This window comes from Phacochoerus africanus, chromosome 11, assembly GCF_016906955.1.
Source record: "Phacochoerus africanus isolate WHEZ1 chromosome 11, ROS_Pafr_v1, whole genome shotgun sequence".
In the NCBI taxonomy this organism is placed as follows: domain Eukaryota; kingdom Metazoa; phylum Chordata; class Mammalia; order Artiodactyla; family Suidae; genus Phacochoerus; species Phacochoerus africanus.
The window spans coordinates 19874077-19898879 of NC_062554.1; the positions used below are offsets into that span (position 1 = coordinate 19874077).

General features: G+C 37.9%; 1 protein-coding gene across 2 annotated transcripts in view; it reads left to right on the top strand.

Moving 5' to 3' along the window:
- Nucleotides 1-24803, top strand: part of HIKESHI (heat shock protein nuclear import factor hikeshi) — a 40813-nt gene that overhangs the window by 13776 nt on the left and 2234 nt on the right. The window contains exons 2-3 of one of the 2 annotated variants that reach the window (XM_047753226.1): nt 7279-7402; nt 18548-18699. In XM_047753226.1, coding sequence (XP_047609182.1) covers nt 7279-7402; nt 18548-18699 — 276 coding nt within the window. The remainder of the gene's footprint in view (nt 1-7278; nt 7403-18547; nt 18700-24803) is intronic. The other variant, XM_047753225.1, reaches the window with a different exon arrangement.

A 24803-nucleotide genomic window follows, 5' to 3' on the forward strand; every position in this document is an offset into this window, starting at 1 on the left:
CTAGATGATGAACAGATTTATTAATTTTGCACAAAAAAGTTTTGGTTGGAGAAGGTTGAGAGCTCTTTTGGGAGAATTGCAGTTGGTAGGGGGTTTTAAAACCAGTTACTGTGAATTTTATTTTTATCAAGAGGAGATTCAGACTATTGGGTTCTGAGAAGAAGTTATATGATTAATATTCTTTTAGGCTGATGCTGGAACAATCCAGGCAGATGGTTGAGAATTAGGATAAGACTAATCTTGAAAATCTAAAAGGAAGGGTTTGATATTAAGAGACAAGAAGAAACTTCCCTTCTTCCTTTCTTCCTCTCTCCATGGGATCTAGAAATCCTAAAAAAGTAAATAAAAGGCACAAGCTTAGTAGACATAGTTTGATAGTTAAAGAATTGGGGACGTTTAAATGAGCCTCTTGCAGTTTTTATTATTGGATGCTGTGCTTGGTGTTCATAGTGTGAAAGAGACATTTAATCAAAAACTTAGTAAAAATTATGAAATACCGAGAGTACTATTTAGATTCTTTGCTTTATAGGCATTGTTTGCAAACTCAAATTAGCACATAAAAGGGAATATTAACAAAATTTGTATGGGACTTATATTTTTAAAAGTGGTGGCTGTGGGCATATAGGTCTTTTGCTATATCATGATTTTTAAGGTGTCTGTTTACATTGTGAAAGCTTGGGAAATATAACTAGCATTTACTTAGACATTTCCATTAAAGAATTTACGGAGGAAAAGAGTACTTGCTTATGTAAAGAGCTTGTTGTCTTAAAATACACATTTCAAAAGACCCTGCTTTCAGTTAGGTTCTTGGTGGGGTGTGTGTGTGTGTGAGTGTGTGTGTGTGTGTGAGAGAGAGAATGAATGTGAATATTAAAGTCACTCCAAGACTGTATTTAAAGGAAACAGATTAGTGAGCTTAGATAATTGAAAATGGTTCTATGGAAGGTTAGACTGGAGCATGAACTTCAAGTGTGAATAAGTTTGGATGGGATGTAAGTAGAGGATGGGAATTGCAGTTGGAAATCATCAGAGTCATGAAAGTAGTAATGCACACTTCACCTTCAAGTGACATTGAGGAGACTTTTAAAGGTAGCATGATAGACTTCTATTTGGGAAGCAAGGGGTGGGGTAAGGTTTAAAGGTAAAGTCGAGCTGTTGTATGATGGTTATGCTACGTGGGATTTACTTTTCTTCTTTTTTTTTTACATTTTTTTTCCTAGTAGGCAAGTGTTTGAGCAAGAGAATGATATTTTTTAAAATGATATTTTAGGAAAATCATTGTCTGGGATGGCTTGGGAATCTCGTTGAGATTAGAGCCAGAGAAGCCAGTTGCAAAGATTTTGTAATGTTTGAAGGATGAAGAAGAGGGTAACATTGAACATCCGCTCATGCACTGCACTATGCTTTCATGTGTATTACCTGTTTAATCTTTAACAACATTTAGAGGTGGGTATTATCAGCCTCTAGTTTTCAAGGGACTAGATGTCAGAAATTAAATATTTTGCTCAGAGAAAAAGAAAGTCTGTTAAATTTTAGGCAGTATATATAGATCTACCTCTTTCAAACAGTTGTCTGTTATATGATAATACCGAAATTTATTTAATGAATCCCTATTTATAGAAATTTGGATTGTTTCCATTTTTTTATTGTTTTATTGGCAATGCTACAATAAGTATTCTTACACATATCTTTGTACGCATTTGCTAGCACTATATTTCTGTAGAAGAAACACCTATAAGTGGAACTGAATTCCTAGATTAGAAGGGCCTTTAAAACAAATGATACCGGAGGCCTGGAGAAAGGGTACTGAATGTGGGTAATGGATCATGATAGCGATGGCAGTTTTTAGAGAGTCATAAAAAAGGAACCGTGTACTTGGTACTACATAAAAAAATAGAGCATATCCTTGCCAAGTATAAAAACAGAATAAGCCATGAAACGTTAGACTAGAAGGCTTTAAAAATAATTTAATCCAATTCCTAAGCTTACTGTTGAGATTCTTGAGATCTAGAAAATTTTGGAGAGTTTCTAAAATTGAGCAGGGATTAGGATCTATTTTAAATGTAATAGGTCTTTTTACCTCCCAAAGCAAATTAAAGAAGAAAATTACAGTCATATTCCTTTCCATTGTTTGTATGCATATATGGTTCATATGTTTGTAACTACTGTTTTTCTGCCATTTTTTTCTTAGTATTATTTCATGGGTTATGAAGTTTTTTTATGTTTAAAAAGTGTTAAATATTTAGTTTTTTTTCTCTCCCTTCCTATTTACCAAGTAGACTGAGAAACAGACACATTCCAGGTGGGTTGGAGTGGAAATAGAAGATAAGATTTTCATGTTTATTTAAAAGGAAAAGATGCGAGTAGAAAGGTTTTCAGAAGCAGTGATGTAGAGTATATGGTCCTTTTTTTCTGTTTGTTTAAGATAGTATTACATTTTGTTGATAGGTTATAGTTTACCTATTTCTTGGGCATTTTGACACCCCCTCCCCCCCAAACAAATTTCCAGTCATTTGTTACTGGTATATACAAGTACAATTCATTTATTTATTTTTTAGACTTTATTTTTTTAGAGCAGTTTTAGCTTTACAACAAAATTGAGAGAGAGGAACAGAGATTTCCCACGTACCTTTGCTCCCACATATGCATAGTCCTCCCCCATTATCAACATCATTTACTGATGTAAATTTTTTTCCTTTTTTTTCCCTTTTTTTTTTTTAACCAAAGATGAACTTAACATTGACGTATCATAATCACCCAGAATCCACAGCTTACCTTAAGAGTTTTCTCTTGGTGGTGTACATTCTTTAGGTTTAGACAAATGTGTAGGATATATACCCATAATTATAATATCATACAGAATATTTTCAGTGCCCTAAAAATCCTCTGTGCTCTACCTCTGAACCTGCCCCCACCCCCACCACAACCACTATTTATTTATTTATTTTTTTGTCTTTTTTTTTTTTGTTGTTGTTGTTGTTGTTGTTGTTGTTGTTGTTGTTGCTATTGTTGCTATTTCTTGGGCCGCACCCGCAGCATATGGAGGTTCCCAGGCCAGGGGTCGAATCGGAGCTGTAGCCACCGGCCTACGCCAGAGCCACAGCAATGCGGGATCCTAGCCGCGTCTGCAACCTACACCACAGCTCACGGCAACGCTGGATCGTTAACCCACTGAGCAAGGGCAGGGACCGAACCCGCAACCTCATGGTTCCTAGTCGGATTCGTTAACCACTGCGCCACAACGGGAACTCCTACAACCACTATTTAAATTGTCTGTCTAATTTTGTCTGTTTCAGGATGTCATGTAGTTGGCATCATACAGTATGAAGTATGAAGTTTTTTTCAGATTGGCTTCTTTCACTTAGTAATATGCATTTAAAGTTCCACTGTGTCTTTTCATGGCTGGATAGCTTATTTCTTTCTAATGCTGAGTAATAGTCCATTGTCTTGATGTACCATAATTTACTTGTCCATTCACTTACTGAAGAACATTTTAGTTTTCTAGCTGTGCCTGTGGCAGGTGGAAGTTCCTGGGCCAGGGATCAAATTTGCACCACAGCAGCTACCCTGAGCTGCTCCAGTGATAGCTCTGGATCCTTAACCTGCCGTGCCTCTAGGGAACTCACTGAAGGGTACCTTGGTTGCCTTTCATGTTTGGGCAGTTAGGAATAAAGCTGCTATAAACATCCATATGTAGGTTTTTGGGTGTATAGGTATTTTCAACTCTTTTGAATACCAAGGAGTATGAATGCTGGGTATTATGGTAAGAACACGTTTAGTTTTCTTTTTTTTTTTTGGGGCTGTACCCGCAACATGTGGAAGTTCTCAGGCCAGGGATCAAACCCAGGCCACAGCAGTGACCCAAGCCACTACAGGGACAACACAAAATCCTTAACCCATTGCACAAACAAGAGGATTCTCAAGAGTATGCTAGTTTTGTGAGAAACTGCCAAATTGTCTTCTAGGTGGCTGTATGTACCGTTTTGCATTCCCGCCAGCAATGTAAGAGTTCCTTTTGCTCCACCTACTTGTCAGTGTTTGGTATTGTCACACACCTGATTTTTGTATATTGACTTTGTATCCTGAACCATGAAGGAAAAGATAACATATTGAATATCTTACTAAACTCTCTTTTTAATAGTTCTATTTGCATTCTAGAGTTTTCTGTGTAGATGCTTATAATGTCTGTAAAAAAGACTTCTTTTCAGGATTTATGTCTTTGATTTCTTTTTATTGCCTTATTATGTGGTCCAGACCTCGAGCACCATGTTGACTAGAAGTAGTAAGGGTGCAGTGAGGCAAGAAAAAGAAATAAAAGGCATAACAATTGCTCTCTTTTCCTCTGTTTTATGAGTTTCTAAGATTAATAATGAATTGGTCCTTTCCATTAATACAAAATACCCTTTATTTCTGTCACTGCTCTGTCTTGAGGTCTGCTTTGTCTAAAATTTATATACCTTCTTCAGCTCTCTGTTCTTTCCTTTTCTTTTTCTTTTTCCAAATGGCTGCATCTGTGGCATATGGAAGTTCCCCAGGCCAGGGACTGAATCTGAGCCACAGCACAGCTGCTTCCTGTGCTGCAGCTGCAGCAGTGCTGGATCCTTTAACCCATAGTACCACTACACAGCAACCCAAGCCATGGCAGTCAGGTTCTTAACCCACAGTGGGAACATCTCAGCTTTCTTTCTTTTTTTGCTTTGCTTTTTAGGGCTGCACCTGAGGCATATGGAGGTTCCCAGGCTCGGGGTCCAGTTGGAGCTACAGCTGCTGGCCTGCACCATAGCCACAGCCACGCCAGATCCGAGCCGCGTCTTCAACCTACACTACAGCTCACAGCAACGCCAGATCCTTATCCCACTGAGCAAGACCAGGAATCAAACCTTTGTCCTCATGGATCCTAGTCAGGTTTGTTAACTGCTGAGCCACGAAGGGAATTCATGGCTAGTGTTCACATGCTATATTTTTTTCTGTATTTTTACCTTTGACATCTTTATACCTGTTGAAAATGGCATATAACTAGGTACTGCCTTTTTCTGCCTTTTAAGTGAGGTGCTTAGACCATTAATATTTATTGTTACTGATATGGGTAGGTTTAAATTTTTATTTTGCTTGCCCTTCCCCTCTTTGGCATTCTTTTGGATTGAATTTTTTTCTTTTTTCTTTTTTTGGTCTTTTTGCCTTTTCTAGGGCCGCACCTGCGGCATATGGAGGTTCCCAGGCTAGGGGTCTAATTGGAGCTGTAGCGCTGGCCTATGGCACAGCCACAGCAACTCGGGATCCAAGCCGAGTCTGCGACCTATACCACAGCTCACAGCAACGCCAGATCCTTAACCCACTGTGCAAGGCTAGGGATCAAACCTACAACCTCATGGTTCCTAGTCGAATTCGTTAACCACTGCGCCACGATGGGAACTCCTGGATTGAATATTTTTTAAACACACATTTCTTCTATTTTTTTTTTTTACCTTTACCTTTGCACTTTTTAGTGGTTCCTCTAGGAATTATGATAAGCATTGTTAACTGTTCATAATGTACTATGAATTAGTGTTAACAGTGTAAACATCTGTATTTGATAACTGTGAACCTGGATTTGATCATTTTTATAGGGCCTCATCTCCACTTTTCCTTGGTCACATAGTTAAATTCTGACTATGATGGCAGAAACTAGGTCAAATAATCACATTTTGGTGATTTATTTTAAATTAAAGCTAGTGTCTTCATTCTCATCTTCATACCATAGTTCAATGTTGCAGCTCTTAGTAGCTTGTGAGAGAGTCAGATATGGATAATAGGAAGCCAAAAGTCTATTATAAATACATATTTTCTCCAAAGTTTAGAATTTTCATGTCTTCAGAGTTGAATAGCCGAGGCAGAAGGATATTTGCTAACCTTTGCTTTAACTTAATCTTGTCCAGAGAAGCATTTCATGATCAGCTCCGGGTTGTACTAGGAATTTTCTCAGTGGACAGCATCTTTAATCTTCTTAATGAGGACACAGGTACTCCAGTGTTCATTGCAGCACTGTTTTCAGTAGCCAAGACATTGAAATAACCTAAATGTCCATTGACAGAGGAGTAGATCAAGAAGAGGTGGTACATATACACAATGGAATATTACTCAGCCATTAAAAGGAACAAAATACTGGCATTTTTAGCAACATGGATGGACCTAGAAATTATCATGCCAAGTGAAGTCAATCAGTGAGACACCAGCATCAAATGCTATCACTGACATGTGGAATCTGAAAAAAGGACAGACTGAACTTATTTGCAGAACAGATGCTGACTCACTGACCTTGAAAAACTTATGGTTTCCAAAGGAGACAGTTCGGCCTGTGGGAGAATGTGCTGGGGTTGTGGGATGGAAATCCTATAAAATTGGATGGTGGTGATCATTGTACAAATATAAATGTAATAAATTCATTGAGTAAGAAAAAAAAATTTACTGGGGAAAAAAAAAGTCTTTTGGGAGATAGGTGCTTTTTTGATGTATGTCTGTTCCATTAACACAAAAGGTATCTAGTTAAAAATTCATTTTCCATATACTTTTAAGTATTTCTTTTAGTTGTGCAATATTAGTATTATCAGATCTCGCAGTACTTTTTGAATTTTTTTCATAGCACTTTGGGAAGTTTTTCTTAAAATGTCTTACATGAGTTCTGAAGTCAGTATCTAGTCTTAGTAGCATTATTAAACTGTAAGATGCACAAAAATATTCAGCATTCATATAGTAGGTCAGCCGAGTACTGGTGTTCATTTTTAACTTATAATCTGTTAAAAACTATAATACATGAATAATGAGACGTTGTGGTTTGGAGTTCCTGCTGTGGTGCAGTGGGTTAAAAATCTGAGTTCAGAGGCTAGGGTTGCTGAGGAGGCATGAGTTTGATCCCCAGCCTGGCCCAGTGGGTTAAGGATCCACTGTTGCTGCAGCTGTGGCTCAGATTTGATCCTTGGCTCAGGAACCTCCATATACTACAGGTGCAGCCAAAGAAAAAAGTTCTGGTTCATGATATATAAGGAATATTGAGTATTATATCTTTTAAATTAAAGTTTAAATTTTTAATTCTGAACTTGCAAGGTGGAAGCAGTTTGTCTTACCAAAAATATGTAACTGAATGAATGTATATTATTCATATTTAAACATGTTTATATGCATATGTCAAAGGTATATACTTGTAGAGTTCATATGCTATTTGAAGAGTTTGTTTAAGCCACATCCACATATTCGTTCATACACATACTTAAGTTCAACTTAAAACCTTCCTTTTCTCTGTAGGTTAACTATTTTAAAGTGTTTCAAGAGACAATGAGGAAATGGCTCAATGCCTCAGTCAGGGAGAATTCCAGTGGCATCTGCAGTGGAGAATGGGAAACAGACGAGTCCAAGATTGGAAGAGCAGGTGGGGGAGTAGGACATTAGGTCAGATATAATAAAACACTTCTTTGGAACTTAAGTATTTTTTATTGTCTATAGCACTTTAATATGTGATTGTACTTAATAGAAGGATAAGAACTAGTTGATTAAATCACTTACAAGGAGGGGGGATTGTATATTTATATTCATAAAATAGAGCAATGAATGTGGTAGAGCTTTGTAGAATACTCATGTTAAGAAAAGGCTAATAGTTTGTGTTTTAGACACCTGAACTAGGCACCTTATGGTGAGGTTTTACCTTCTTATTACTGTTTTTTGGTACCAAGGCCGTACTGTGAGGTAGTGTTAGCTTGGAGTGAAGTTCTTTTTTTTTTCGCTTCTGCTTTTTAGGGCCATACTTGCTGCATGTGGAAGTCCCAAGCTAAGGGTTGAATCCGAGCTGCAGATGCCAGCCTACACCATAGCAGCACGGGATCCAAGCCCTGTGTCTTCGACCTATACCACAGCTCACCATGGCAACTCGGGATCCAGGCTGTGTCTGCAACCTACACCACAGCTCACAGCAATGCTGGATACTTAACTCACTGAGCTAGGCCAGGGATTGAACACACATCCTCATGGATGCTAGTTGGGGTCGTTTATGCTGAGCCACAATGGAAACTTCCTGGAGTGAGGTTCTATAAATATCAGTTATGATACTTGTGATTTTTGCATTAGGGATTTAAAAACAATTTTATTTTGAAATAGTTTAAAAATTAGAGAAAAATTACAAGAATAATATAAAAATTTTTTTATATTCCTCTTCCATATTCATTAATTTTGTTACATTTTATTTATCCTTCTCTGAATTTTTTTTTCTTCTGAGACTTTTGAGAATAATTTGTAGATACCATACCCCTCTACTCCTAAATACATTAGACTATATTTGTGGAAACAAGGGTATTCTTTTATAATCAGCAAATTTAACATTAGTACAGTACTGTTGTCTGTTATACATTCTGTATTAAAGTTAAGCCAGTTTTCCCAATAATGCCATTTATAGCAGTTCCTCCCTCCATCTAGGGTCCAGTCAATATTGTGCATTGCATTTAATTGTCACACTTCTTCAGTCTTTACTCTGACACAGTTGCTCAGCCTTTCTTTGACTTTGATGACAGAAACATTAAAAATATCATGAAAAAAGCCTTAGCACCAAAGAGGATTTTTTTTTTTTGTCTTTTTGCTATTTCTTTGGGCCACTCCCTCGGCATATGGAGGTTCCCAGGCCAGGGGTCGAATCAGAGCTGTAGCCACTGGTCTACACCAGAGCCACAGCAACGCGGGATCCTAGCCGCGTCTGCAACCTACACCACAGCTCACGGCAACGCCGGATCCTTAACCCACTGAGCAAGGGCAGGGACCGAACCCGCAACCTCATGGTTCCTAGTCGGATTCGTTAACCACTGTGCCACAACCGGAACTCCTGTTTGTTTAAATACATTTCACGTGTCCAGATTCTTTTTTGTTGTTGTCTTCTTTTGTCTTTTTAGGACCACACCTGCAGCATATGGAGGTTCCCAGGCTAGGGGTCTAATAGGAGCTGTAGCCACTGGCCTACTCCAGAGCCACAGCAACGCGGGATCCTAGCCGCGTCTGCAACCTACACCACAGCTCACGGCAACGCCGGATCCTTAACCCACTGAGCAAGGTCAGGGATTGAACCCACAGCCTCAGGTTTCTAGTTGGATTCGTTACCACTGCGCCATAACGGGAACTCCATGGTGTCCAAATTCTAAGACATACTGTGATGTCAGATAAGTTATTCTTATGTGGCTTAAAATACTGCTTGTTTGTTTTTGTTTTTGTTTTTTGGTCTTTTTTAGGGCCGCACCCACAGCATATGGATCAAATCGGAGCTGTAGCCGCTGGTCTCCACCACAGGCATAATTAAGTTGTTTTTCTGTAGCTTTTTAGCATATGTCATATTCAAATGCCATCTCATGGTGAAGTGCTTATTTTTGGCATAACGATTTTCTTTAGTCCTCATCTCTTTGCTGCTGTGCACACTACTTCACACCAAAAATATCTTAACCAGTAGACTCACTTCTAGTTTTTTAGTTTCTTTTGGGGGCACTTATAACTCTTAGAAAGATTATTTCATGAGTTTTACTCTTTTGTAGAGGTCTTCCAAAGAACAGAGAGAAAACATTTACTTACATATTTTTTTAAACTTTGCAGTTACCGTATGGGTCCATTGGACCATTTTATAAATCTAAGATGCATTTGTGGATATTAGTGTCTGTATCTTGAAGCATTTTGCTTTTTCATCATTACTCATTATTTCTTCTCAAGTGTAGGAAAGAAAAGGCTGAAATAATAAGAAAAAGGATGAATGATGGAATTAATTAAAGCAGAGGCTCACAAACATTTTTGTAAAGCTTAAAATGGTAAATATTCTAGGCTTTGCGTACTACATATGGTCTCTGTGACATATTCTTTCTTTTCTTTGGTCTTTTTTAGGGCTGCTCCCGTGGCATATGGAGGTTCCCAAGCTAGGAGTCAAATTGGAGTCAAATTGTGGATATTCTTTCATCTCTTATATTTGTGCTCCAAATTTGGGTACAGTTTTTATAAGTGGATGTTATTGAAAGTGGATGTGTATATAAAGGTGATGAGAAGGCAGTAGATGTGCAAGTGAAAAAAGTTAATTGGGTTGATTATTCTAAGTAATGTTTATAAATCTAAACATGACAATGTTTTGCAAATTACAGATCAAAGAAGATGGCCATTCTTTCTTCAACATTAAAAGTTTCAAAATTTCAAGGTTTCAAGTATTGCACTTTGACAATGCAGTTGCCAGAAGGAGGACCAGGAGTAACAATAAGCTAGAACCTGTTAGAGATGTGTTTAAAATCAGGAGTCCACATTTACTCATGACACTTGATGAACAGTTGTATTCAGAGAAGACCCATTTTGCCTATTTTTTATTTAAAAACCAGGCAAATGTGGGAAATCCGAAATGGATATTTGAGCATACTGTATTTTAGTATTTATTAAAAATTCTAATAAAGTTTTTTTTTAACTATTTCTTTATTCTTCTGAACATTTCTTGTAAAATAACTTAAAATGTATATATTTTAAGAAAGAGTCATTTAGACCCAGATAGTAAATGATGATGACTGCTCTTCCTTGTATGCTGACTCTAAAGCACTAGTTTCCTATAGAATTTTCTCCTATGATGCCTTGTGTTAGGCTAGTGAGTAGGGATAGTTTGAAAAACAGCCTTAAAAAATTGCTGCTTTTTACTTTTGGAATGTTACTGAGGGCTTTATTTAATGTGTGTGTGTGTTTGTGTGTTTGTTTTAGGACCAGGTCAGATACTTTAACTTTCTCTGCCATTTTTTTTTTAAATTTTATTTTTATTTTTTGTACAGAATAAAATACATATATTTAAACACAGTTACCTTCACACAGATTATTATATCATGGATCTTAAGAAATAGATTAAGTGACTCCCTCTGGAGAAGTGGAATGGAAAAATGGAAAATATGCTGAGACAAATAGGAAATCTATTCTATACTTTATCCCATTTTGTATGGCTTTCATCGTTACTATTTAGTATTATCTATTACATTCAATTTTTATTAAAATTGTGTATAGTATGCAACTAAAATTTATAAAGAAGAAAGCCTTATATACCATTAAATATTTTATATAGCATAATAAAAAGAATAACCTAATTGGTAAGAATAACAAAAATAATACACCCTCTGAAAATAAGTAAAATATCAAATGCATAAATTGGTTAAAAAACAGTGTAAATATGTCCTCACAATTTGTTACATCTTACTGATTCTTCAATATAGGCATTACACCATTCTAGGTGATGTGATAAACAAGACATTATAGACCTTACATTGTACCATGGAGAGAAATGGTTATTAATAATACAATTGTAGAATTGTATTATTTAATTGTACAGTGGCATTATTTAATTATAATTATTATAAATTATTTGATGGAGAGGAAATCAGAATCAGATTTAAGAAGACTTCAGCATTCCAAGAATGATGTCAAATGACCCCCTTCATGGTGGATTATGCACTTATTTACTATGAGATGCATTTCTTCTCCAGAGATTCCTTGTTTGTGTATCAATTGTAGATTTTTGGTTTGCAGTTATTCTGAAATTTTGATATAAGAGTCTATATGTATATGAGATTGTTTTAAGTTGTTGTTCTCTTAATTGCAAGTTCATCTCCAGTGTCCTGCATTTGTACCCACATCTTCTCATGATTCCTGATTTTGGTGGTATAATTGTGGATGGATGATTTCAGATCTTTACTGTATATATGCATTTACTGGTGAGCCTTGTCATTTGTGGAATTTTTGTTTTCTGTTGCTGTCTTGTCTTTTCGGCCTAGAGAAGTTGCTTTAGTATTTGTTGTAAGGCTGGTTTAGTGTGCTGAATTCTCTCAGCTTTGCTTTCTCTTTCAAATCTAAATGAGAGCCTTGCTGGGTAGATTAATCTTGGTTGGAGGTTTTTCCCTTTCATCACATTAAGTACATCATGCCACTCCCTTCTGGCCTGCAGAGTTTCTGCTGAAATATCTGTCGATAACCTTATTGGGGTTCCCTTGTATGTTACTTGTTTCTTTTCCCTAGCTGCTTTCAAAGATTTTTTCTTTGTCTTTAATTTTGCTCAGTTTGATTAATATGTGTCTCGGTGTATTCCTCCTTGGGTTTATTTTATATGGTACTCGTGCTTCCTGGATTTGAGTGAGTGGTTCCTTTCCCATGTTAGGGAAGTTTTTGGCTGTTATTTCTTGGAATATTTTTTCTGTCCCCTTCTCTCTCTCTTCTCCTTCTGGTACCCCTATAATGTGGATGTTGTTGCATTTAACGTTGTCCCAGAGTTCTCTGAGACTCTCTTCATTTGTTTTCAGTCTTTTTTCTCTTTTCTGTTCCGCGTCCATAATTTCTACTAATCTGTCCTCCATCTCACTTATTCATTCTTCTGTCTCCTGTATTCTGCTGTTAGCTGCCTCTAGTGAATTTTTTATTTCAGTTACTGTATTTTGCATCTCTTCTTGTTTAAGTTTTATATCTTGTATCTCTTTGGTCAGTGTTTCTATAAGTTATCCATCTTTGCCTCCAGTTTATTTCCAATGTCTTGCATCATTTTCAGCATCAACAATCTAAAGTCTTTTTCCTAGAGGCTGAGAATCTCCTCATGCTTAGCTGTTTTTTCTGGGGTTTTTCCTTTCTCCCTCATCTGAGTTATAGTGTCTCTGTCTTTTCATTTTTATAGGTTTTTGGTGTGGTGACCTTTTTACAGATAATAGGGTTGTAGCCTCTCTTACTTCTGGTGTCTGCCCCCCTTGTGGCTGAAGTCGGTGTGGGGGCTTGCTGTAGGCTTCCTGATGGGAGGGGTTGATGCCTGCCCCCTGGTAGGTGGAGCTGATTCTAATCCCTCTGGTGGGTGGGGCTTAGTCTCTGGATGGGGTTAGAGGCAGCTGTGTGCCTGGGGGGTCTTTAGGGAGCCTGTTTACTGAGGGGCGGGGCTGTGATCCCACCTGGATTGTTGTTTGCCCTGTGGCTTCTCAGCACTGACTGACAGGCGGGGCCAGATTTTCCCAAAATGGGCACCTCCAGAGAAAGGCAGCTGCTGAATATTATTGAGAGCTTTGCCTTCAATGTCCCTCCCCCACAACAAGCCACATTCACCCCTGTTTTCCCAGGATGTCGCCCAAGAACTGCAGTCAGGTTTGACCCAGATTCCTATGGAGACCTCACTCTGCCCTGGGACCCAGTGCACGTGAAAGTCCATGTGTGCTTTTTAAGAATGGGGTCTCTGTTTCCCCCAGTCCTATGGCGCTCCTGCGCAAAAGCCCCACTGGCCTTCAATGCCAGATGCTCCAGGGTCTCTTTCTCCCAGTGCCAGATCCCCACATGTGAGGGTTTGATGTGGGGCTCAGAATTCTCACTCCTGTAGGTGAGTCTCTGTGAACCAGTTAGTTTTCAGTCTGTGGAGCTTCCCACCTGGGAGGTACGGGGTTGTTTATATCACGAAATCGCCACTCCTACCTCTTGATGTGGCCTCCTCTTTTTCTTCTGGAGTGTGGTATCTTTTTTAAGGTTTCCGGTCCATTTGGGTGGAGATTGCTCAGTCTTTAGTTGTGAGTTTTGTTGTTTTTAGGAGAGATGTTGAGCTCCAGTCCTTGTATTCCGCCGTCTTAATCCTGTGCCTGTTTTTTTTTTTTTTTTTAATTTTTTGATTGTAAGACTTTGTAACTGATCATATTTTTCTTTGGCTGTCATGAATTCATATCCAAAATTAAATGCTCACTGTGAGTTTGTATATTATGTTCCAGTGTTTCTTCCCAGTATTTTATTTTATGGTTGCAAACAAGAACCTTTGTACTTGGAGGGTATCAACTACTGTGTCAAGCTCATTTTGAGAGTAAGATTGACTAAAGGAATGGTTTAATTGCATAATGGATTTCTTTGAAAATATAGATTAAAGATTACTAGAGACTTTGCCACCCCTCTGCTCCAAGTTGTCTTAGTCCCAGAGAGAATTAAAATGAAAAAGTCAGAATATTTCCTTAGCCCAATTTTATAGTGGATTAGACATTTAGGGCTGCACTCATTTACAAGAGCTTGTGTGTGATAAAAGATGGAGGTTAGAGAGGACAAGTCTTTTTGCTTGGGCAGATCACTCCGTGGGTAGTTATAACTAAGGCAATAATAGGTTGTATTGAACCACTTTCCCTAATTGAGATCATTGGAGTCTGCTATGTGGTCAAACAAATGCATTTTCCGGACTTGGCATAATTCTAGTTTTAAAACAATTAAAATGGTGAAATAGGGAACTGTAAAAGTTCATCCTTCCATGAAAGCAAAGACTCTCAGAATGAACTTCCTCAGGACTCTGAAAACCAACTGAAGGCTTGTTTCAACCAGAGGGACATTTAATCAAGAAAAAATATTGAATCTCTGCAGAACATTGAGCTTTATGGCACTTTAATCTACCCTAATCCCAACCCTTATTCGTTAGCTCAATGGTAGCCTTGAAAATAACAGACTGTATACTGGTGCTAATAGCAGAGGGAGAAGAATGGATCTCATTCACAATTAATTGTAATTAATTTGTTCTGTATCTCCATGGAAGACTGCTTCAAGAGGCTTACCTTTATATCATTTAATTTGGAACTCTCCCACTGCTGAAGTGATTTTCTGCAAGTGTTTGTCAAAAATATGTACAGTGTTTGTCAAAAATATGTATGGATAAATGTATTTATTAGTCACTGCTGCCAGAGGCAGTGACAACAGTTCGGGCAAAGAACAAATGAAAAACTTGAGAGGAAAGGCTGTGGATAAGATACTTTGGGGAAGAAGGGCTTTGAAATTCTCTGACCTAGGAATCTAAAAGACCACACGCGTGTTCAGGCTTGTGCACATGTTTGGGAGAGACCCAAGAGGGTCCTAAGTTCTCACCACTGGCTGACCTTGGAGGCAGGAGTACTGAAGGCATATCTCAACACACACAGCCCATCTGCAAACATTGGGAGAATTTTTTGGTTCCAGGCTTCTAAGGAAATCTCTTTCCATTTACCAGCTGACCACAAAGCTAATAGAATGGAGACTTCAGTGGTTCCAGATGATGGAAAATACAGACTTTGTACTATTAGTTTAGAAAAATAATTAAACAAGGAAACAACTAAACCAGCAGTAGCATTAAACTCTAAGTAGGGGTGAAATATCTGATTGCTAAAGTTGTGAAGTTATTCAATATCCAGTTTTCAACAAAAAGTTGAAGCATGCAAGAAACAAGACTCAGAAGAAATGAATATAAACTATCCCTAGGAAGTGTAGACATTGGACTTAATAGTCAAAGACTTTAAGAAAACTCTCAAGTATATCCAAAGAGCCAAAGGAAATTGGGAGAATGATGTGTCATCAAATAGAAAATATCAGTAGAAAAAATTTTAAAAGGAACTATAATTATGCAGTGGAGAAGTACAATAAAATGAAGGATTGACTAAAGGATTTCTGAAGCAGATTTGAGTAGGCTCAAAAAAGAATCAGTGAATTTGAAGATAGGTGAATTAAAACATCTAATTTGAGGAGCAGGAAGGAAAAGAATGAAAAATGAACAGAACTTTAGAGATATATGAGACACCATCAAGCATGGCAACATATGCATAATGGGAGTCCCAGAAGAAGAGAAAGGGTATAAAGAATATTTGAAGAAATATTGCCTTAAAACTCTAAATTTAATGAAAAATGTCAATCTACAGACTTAAATAGCTCAACAAACTCAAGTGGGATAAACTTCACTCTTAAGGCATGACAATCAAACTGCCAAAGACAGCATCTTGAAAGTGGCAAGAGAAGCCTTCATTACACACAAGAGTTCTTAGATTATGGTTTATTTCTCATCAGAAACATTGAGTCTAGAGGCAGTAGGATGACATATTTAAAGTACTGAAAGAAAAAAAGTCAAGAATTATCTAGTAAAAATAAAAAGTTCTCTTTTGGTGCAGCAGGTTAAATGTCTGGTGTTGCCACTGCAGTGGCTTGGGTTGCTGCTGTAGCATGAGTTTGATTCATGGCCTGGGAACTACCACATGCCTCGGGCACAGCCAAAAGAAAAAAAAGTCTGTAGCTATCAGAAATGAAGGGGTAATGAAGACAGTCCCAGATAAACAAAAATAGAATCATGGCCAGAGGATTTGCCCTACAAGAAATGCTTCAGGCTGAAATGAGAGGACATGAGACAGTAATTTAAATTCATGTTCAGTTAAAAAGAACACAAAGATGCATAGGTAATTATAAATGTTAGTGTTAATTAATGCTTTCCCCCCCTATATAATATAAAAGACAACAGCATAAACAAAAACTGTTAAGTCTGTGCTTAGGGGCACACTGTATAAAGATATAATTAGTGACAATAACTATAGGGGAGAGAAGCAGTTATATATAGGAGCAAGGTTTTTTCATACTATTGAAATTCAGTTGGTATGATCCAAACTAGGAGTGTTATAAATTAAGATGTTAATTATAATCCCCAGTGCAATATTTAAAGTATATAACAAAAATATATATAATAAAAGAATTGATTAGGGAATTAAAATGGCACACTGACAAATTATTTAACAAAACTCAGTTCAACTAAAAGGCAGATTTGCACAGTAGACTAAGAAAAACATGATTCAACTACTGATTCAGAGATACAAGTTGGTTGAAAGTAAAGGATGAAAAAGGTATATGTGCAAACAGAAACCAAAGCTTGGAAAGGCGATAAGATAAATAAGATTAAATAGGAGTTCCCGTCGTGGCACAGTGGTTAACGAATCCGACTAGGAACCATGCGGATGCAGGTTCGATCCCTGCCCTTGCTCAGTGGGTTAACGATCTGGCGTTGCCGTGAGCTGTGGTGTAGGTTGCAGACGCGGCTCGGATCCCGCGTTGCTGTGGCTCTGGCGTAGGCCAGTGGCTACAGCTCCGATTGGACCCCTAGCCTGGGAACCTCCATATGCCGCGGGAGTGGCCCAAAGAAATAGCAAAAAGACAAAAAAAAAAAAGAAGATTAAATAGACCTAAGACAATTTTTTTTTTTTTTTTTTTAGGGCTGCAGTGCGGCATGTGGAAATTATCTGGCTAGGGGTCAAATTAGAGCTGCAGCTTCTGGCCTACACTACAGCCACAGCAATACCGGATCCTCGACCCACTGAGTGAGGCCAGGGATCAAACCTGCATCCTCGTGGATGCTAGTTGGGTTCTTTTCCACTGAGCCATGATGGGAACTCTAAGACAAAAATTGTTATGAGAGAGAAAAACATTACATAATGAAAAAGCTCAGTCTTTCAAAAAGATTTCACAATTACAAACTTGTGTGCACCTAACAGAGCCTCAGAATACATGAAGCAGGAATTGAAAGAATTGAAAAGAGAAATAATGAGTTCAACAATAATAGTTGGAAACTTCAATACTGTACTTTATATGAATAGCAACTAGACAAAATCGTCAAGGAGAAAGAAGACTTGAAAAACACCATAAATGAAGTAAACCTAACAGTCTATACAGAGCATTCTATTCAACAGCAGAACTATATTCTTCTCAAGTGCCCACGGGACCTGTCCTTGATTGGCGATATATTAGGCCACAAAACAAGTCTTGGTATATTGAAATTATGTAAAGAGGCTCTCCTACCACATTGATAGAAATAACAGAAGTAAATCTGGGGAATTCACAAATATGTAGAAATTAAGTAAAACAATTTTAAAGACTGAAAATATCTTAAACCAGTCATGTTCAGTGAAGTGTGTGTGTGTGTGTATTTTTTTTGGCCTCATTCACGGCATGTGGAAGTTCTCAGGTCAGGGATCAAACCTCTGCCACAGCAGTGACCACACTGGGTCTTTAACCCACTAAGCCACAATGATATTTTTAAAGCACAAAAAAATACAATGATAAGTTTGTGTTCATATACTTGAAAATGTAAGAAAAGTTTTAATACTTGCAGAGAGTGTTCTAGGTATCAGGAATGTGTATTGTCCCAGATTTTTCAGTATTTGTTTAGACATTGTGCTGTCATATAAAAATAGCACATAAACCAGTATCTGTTCATTGTATGATTTTTTTCCTTCATCAGGCTAACTTTTCTTATTATGTCTTATGCGGATTAGTAAAATTGGCCTGTACTTTTTCATGTGTAAGTTAGCTGGCACTTAGAGGCTCAGATGTATGTTTGATATATTTATGATGTGTTCTATATTTTAATTATAAATGATATAAAGGGGAAAGTAAATATTTTTCACGAATAAGCTGCAAATTTCTTGGTTTAAAATATTAAAACTAATTCTAAAAATCTTAAACATCCTTCCCTCAGTTAACATTGAGAATCTTATCTAGCTAATGCTAATTTATTTTTCTCTTATTGTCCTAATTTCCATTTCTGGCTGCAGTAAATTTAATTTTATAAGTTTTAGAAAAGTAACAGCTATTTTTTTCTGGTGGGGAAAATAACAGTTTTCTTAATTGTGAATATCATAAAAACTGGATATCCTTTTATTTACATTTATCTGAGGAGAAACAAATAGGCATATATCAACACTTTCAGTGCACATAGATCAGGGGTTACAAGTTAAACTTGAAATGTGTGGCACATGTTGATTTCTTTCAGGTGAAGGAAGCCAACACCCTTTTGGAGCCATGAATATTGTCCAAACTCCGTCTGTTGCTCAGATTGGAATTTCAGTGGAATTACTGGACAGTCTGGCTCAGCAGACTCCTGTAGGTAATGCTGCTGTATCATCAGTTGACTCATTCACTCAGGTAACACAATGCATATTTCATTATTTTCTAAAATAATATAAAAATCACATTCTATACTTTAAAAATTAGCCTGGTGGTAGAATTCATGTAAAAATGAAGGTAAATTATATATATGACAGAAGTTATTGGCTTCCATGAGTATTTTCAGTTTGCCTCCCTTCTCTATAGGTATTTTAAGATTTATAAATGCTTTGATGATACTTAGTTTTTGTAGTGACAAAATAGCTCAAAGATACTGTTTTAAATGGGTTTAAATGTTAATTTTTCCCCTTTTCCTCCCACACTTGTATGATAGGCTGTGGCTGTACAGTTGTGAATCTCATAAGCAAGTTCCTTGTCCTCACGTTGCTTAAAGTGACACAATCCATAAAGGTTGACTTCTAACCTGTATGGCAAATGCCTGAAGGGGAAAATGAACTAGACAGTTATAACTAGTACAAAGGTCTTGAGGTAGAAATCTGTAATGTTGAAGAATAAAATGAAATTTTGTGTCTGCAGTAGAGTGAGCAAGGCTTTAGAGCTGGGAGATGAGGTTGGAGATGGTGGAGGAGGTGGTTGTGGAATAAATCATATGGGACCTCATTGGCTTTTGTCAGGACTTTGGCTTATATTCTGTTTGGAAGAGAAAACATAAGAGCTGAGCAGGAGAGTAATATGATCTAACTAACATTTTTAAGGGATCACTTTTGCATCTTTGCAGAGAAACTGTAGTGAGGCAAAGTTGGAAAGAGGAAGATCAGTTAGGAGGCTCCTATGAAAATCTAGGTGAGATTATAATGACTTGAACCAGGGAGTATGGAGAAGTAGAAATAGAGGTGACGAAAAGTAGTTGATTTCTGGAGATAATTTGAAGATGGGACCAGTAGTATTTCATGGTATGTATTATACACGAGGTCTGAGATACAGACATCAACTATGGCTCCAAGGATGTTGATTGCAAGGATCTAGAAGACAGGAATATTGTGAAAAGAGCAGTTATAGTCCGGGAGTGGAATCAGGAATATGGTGATACGAATTTTGGTTGTATTTTGTTTGGATGTCTGTTAGATACCAGCTGGAAGTGACAAGTTTAGAGTGCAAGGGAGGTCTAGGATAGAGATAAAAATTTGCGAGTCCTGAGTGTAAAGATGGTATTTAATTTGTGGCGGGAATATGATTGTTGAGAAGAAACTAAATAGAAACACTGGCCAGTGATGGAGCTTGGGGCCATTTCAAAGTGGAGACACTTAAGAGATGAGGGGGAATAAAAGGAAAGAAGCAGCTTGAGGTAGGAGCAGACCCCAAAAATGGTATTTTGGAAGCCAAAAGAGAATTGTTGCTATTTTTTTTTTTTAGCTTTTTAGGGCTACACCCACAGCACATGGAAGTTCCCAGGCTAGGGGTCGAATCAGAGCTACAGCTGCCGGCCTGCATCATAGACACAGCAACGCAGGATCCCAGCCGCGTCTGTGACCTCTGCCACAGCTCACGGCAATGCTGGGTCCTTAACCCACTGAGCAAGGCCAGGGATTAAACCTGTGTCTTCAATGATCCTAGTCAGATTCGTTTCCACTGCGCCACAATGGGAACTCCAGGACTGGTTTTTAAGAAAGAAGAAGTGGAGTTCCCATCGTGGCACAGCAGTTGCTGTGGCTGTGGTATAGGCCGGTGGCTGTAGCTCCGATTGGACCCCTAGCCTGGGAACCTCCATATGCCGCAGGTGCGGCCCTAAAAAGACAAAAGAAAAAAAAAGAAAAAGTGATCAATAGTATGCATTGCTGATGGGTCAAGTAAGATGAAGGCTAAGAATTAACTGCTGGATTCAGCAAGGTGGAAATCATTAAAGACTGACACAAGTTCACAGAGTGGAAGGGAGTTTGGAGTGGGGTGAAGTGAATTGGAGAGGAGGAAATAGAAACCGAATTTAGATAACTCTTGATGAGTGTTGTTAAAAAGGACAGCAGATTAATGGTCTGGTTGCTTGAGGGGACAAGGAATCTTTTTTCTTTCTGTTTTTTTGTTTTGCCCCTGCCTGCAGCATGCAGAAATTCCCTGGGCCAGGGATTGAACCCAGGCCACTGTAGTGAAAATGATGGATCCTTAACCTGCTGTGCCACAAGGGAACTCCTTTCTTTCTGTTTTTAAATGAGAGATATTATATCATGTTTGACAGGAATGAATCATTAATGAGAGAATAACTGATGCTGCAGGAGAGAGGGAAGTGGTGTCCTTGAGTAGGAAATAAGAGGGTATTGGAGGTATTAGGATAAGGGACCCTGTTTATAGTAATGGATATATGGACATATACAGATGCAGAAAGTTGGTAAATGTGCTAATAAGAACTTGTGCCGATTCTCTCTTGATTGCTTTTCTTTGCTCAGTGATACAGGAAGCAAGGTCATGAGCAAAGATTGAGGGGAGCTGAAGTGTGGGTAATCTAAACTAAAAGAATTATTAAATAGGTCCTCTAGGAGAGGAGGAGGGCTAGTGGACTAGGGAAACCTGAATTTGCTGGGCAGAACACTTTTGAGGATTGTAGCCATGAATGTAAGCACAGACTTGTCTTGAGAATGGGCTGAATTTGAATGAAGAATTATAGAGTCGGAGTTCCCGTTGTGGCTCAGTGGGTTACGAACCTGATTAGTATCATTGAGGATGATGATTCGATCCCTGGCCCCACTCAGTGGGTTAAATATCTGGCATTTCTCTGAGTTGTGGTGTAGGTCGCAGATACAGCTTGGATCCCACCTTGCAGTGACTATGGTATAGGCTGGAAGCGTAGCTCCGTTTTGACCCCCAGCCTGGGAACTTCCATACGTCACAAGTACGGCCCTAAAAAAATAAATAAATAAATAAAGGGGTCCCCCCCCCCCCGCCCCAGTAAAGAATGACAGAGTCAAGGAGTTGCTGCTGTGGCACAATGGGATTGGTGGTGTCTTGGGAGCACTGGTACGTGGGTTTGATCCCTGGCCCAGCACAGTGGTTTAAGGATCCAGTGTTGCTGCAGCTGCAGCTTGGATCTGATCCCTGGCCTGGGAACTCGCATGTTCTGCAGGGTGGCCAAAAATGGAAGAAAAAAAAAGAATGACAGAGTCTAGGTTTTAAAGTTTTTGTCAGTAAATAAAAAAAAATAAACTCTGCTGAAAAAAGCAAGTTGTAAAGCGATACTTACAGTACTCCACGTAGATTATATTTGAAAAATGTCTGAAAGGTACGTGCCAAAGGGATGTTTTCCCAGGAGAGGAGCAAGAAGACTTTTTACTCTATAATTGTAAATTACTTGAGCTTTTTTAAAATGAAGCACATGTATTTTTTATTAATATTTTATTGTGAAATATTTCAACATACAGAAAGTGCATTCCACAAAGATTTATGTGTGTACTTGCTGTGTGCCAGGCATTTTTTTAAGCACAAAGAGATAAAAATATTGACAAAAATAAAATAATACCTCTCCTTAAAGATCTTTCTTTTATATGTTTTTTTTTTTTTTTTGTCTCTTTGCTATTTCTTTGGGCCGCTCCTGCGGCATGTGGAGGTTCCCAGGCTAGGGGTCGAATCGGAGCTGTAGCCGCCAGCCTACACCAGAGCCACAGCAACGCAGGATCCGAGCCGCGTCTGCAACCTACACCACAGCTCACGGCAACGCCGGATTGTTAACCCACTGAGCAAGGGCAGGGATCGAACCCGCAACCTCATGGTTCCTAGTCGGATTCGTTAACCACTGCGCCACGACGGGAACTCCAAGATCTTTCTTTATAGCGGGGTATATTTGAAGATTTCCATGTGTCTTCCATCCAGTTACATTTTGCTGTATTTGCTACTAGTTAAGAAATTATATAACGTGTTAGAGATATAGCCCACTGCTTCTCTTCCTTTTCCTCTCCAGGTAGCTAGTCTTCTAAGTTTATGTATCTTTCTTATTTGTATTTTAGTACTTTAAAAAATTCATATTTATCCACAAAATATGTATAGTACTATCTGTATGTGAGTTTAAACACGTTTCTAATTTACGCTCTTAGTGTTTTTCTTCATTTTAGTTTTTATCAGCAGTGCATGGTTTGGAAAGTTAAATAGTTTAACATGCAAAAATCCTCTGCTCCCCGATATGCACATATCTCTTTTCTCCCCACCTTTCCAATATGGATTTTCATTAAGTTAATATGCAAAGTTTTCAGTATTATGATCTGGTATTTTTTTTTGTCTTTTGTCTTTTTTGTTGTTGTTATTGTTGTTGTTGTTGCTATTTCTTGGGCCACTCCTGTGGCATATGGAGGTTCCCAGGCTAGGGGTTGAATCGGAGCTGTAGCCACCGGCCCACGCCAGAGCCACAGCAACGTGGGATCCGAGCCGCGTCTGCAACCCACACCACAGCTCACGGCAACGCCGGATCGTTAACCCACTGAGCAAGGGCAGGGACCGAACCCGCAACCTCATGGTTCCTAGTCGGATTTGTTAACCACTGCGCCACGACGGGAACTCCTGATCTGGTATTTTTTGAAACTGAGCCATGTGTAGTGCTGTGATTATATTTCCTGTCCTGTATAACTTTTCATTTTCCCTGATTAATAAATTCCTCATTTTTTTGCTTTGCATGGGTTTCTATGTTTCCATTCTAATAATTGATGCCCAAACTCTGCCATGTGTAAATTCCTGTTCAGTATATTTAAATATAGCAGTTGGAAATTTGCCTTGGAGTAGTTATGCTGCGAGCCACATGGGAAGTCCATTTTGCATACAGACATAATGTATTTTTATGTAGACAAGTTTTATCAGTTGTTTTCTTTATAATTTGTGGGGGTTTTGTATTTGAGAAATTCTTCCTACCCTGATATGTCAAGATGGTGTGTTCTCTTTTTCTTAAAGCTTTTAACGTTTTACTTTTTGAATTGTGTTTATGTGTGGTATGGGAAGGGATATACATTCATTTTTCTCTCCCTATGGAAAACTAGTTGTTTTAGCACCATTAGTTGAAACTTCGTCCGTCCGTCTGTCTGTCTGTCTGTCTGTCTATCTATCTATCCATCTTGAATAATAGCATCTTTGTTATATATCATGTGTTACATATGCTTAGGTTTGTTTCTGGGCTTTCTCTCTTTTTATTATAATTAGTTTATTTGCCTGTCCTTTTTGGCAGTGAAAGTCTTAATACCTGGTAAGCCAAGTTCCCCCTCCTAGTCAGTGAAAAATAGGCTTAGGTATTTTTCATGATAATTTTAGTATCAGCTTGTCAAGTGCTATGAAAAATTCCTCATTTGGAATTTAGTTGGAAATTGGAATTTAGCTGAAAATAATACTGGGTGTATAGGTTTTAATGTGCCATTACCACTTTAAGTCTTCCCATCTGTGAACATATATCTTTACATTGGAATTTAGCTGAAAATAATACTGGGTGTATAGGTTTTAATGTGCCATTACCACTTTAAGTCTTCCCATCTGTGAACATATATCTTTACAGCCAACATGAGATTATAAAGGTCCTTTCATTTGTTTTTTTCCTCTTGTCATTCAAGACAGTCTTAAAATATTTTCCACAAAAGTCTTATATCAGCTTCTCTTTTAGCATTTTCCCTAGGTATCTGACAGACTTTGTTTCTATCATGAATTGGATCTTAAAGTTACATATAAAAATTTATGTTGCTTGTGTGGATTGCTTTTGTTTTTTTTTTTCCTGGTACTTATTTTTTAGTGATCTTACTAAACTCTGATTGGTTCAAGTACCATAACAGTAGAGTCTCTTGGGTTAAATTATCTTGATATTATTAAATAAACAAAAACCCTAATAAGATACTTCTTCTCATGTAGAAAAGAGACAGCAAGAACTTTCATGACTAGTTTTTTGTTTCTAAGAAAGTGATGTTGGGAAGATTATTTTTGAGTGAGTAAAAGGTAGTGTTATTGTTAGTAGTTCATTAACTTTTGGGTTTAGTGCTTAAACCTATTTGATTTTCAAGAATTATAAATCAGTTTATTCTGGCTTCTACCAAGGAGACTTGGATGCTGGTGGATTTGCCTTTTGAGGGTCATTGAGAACACACAGGCCAGGAAATAAAAGAAATGGAAGAGTGTTACTTTTTTTCTTCTTTATAATCGATAGGAAGTAACCAGTTGCTCCTTTTTTATAGTTA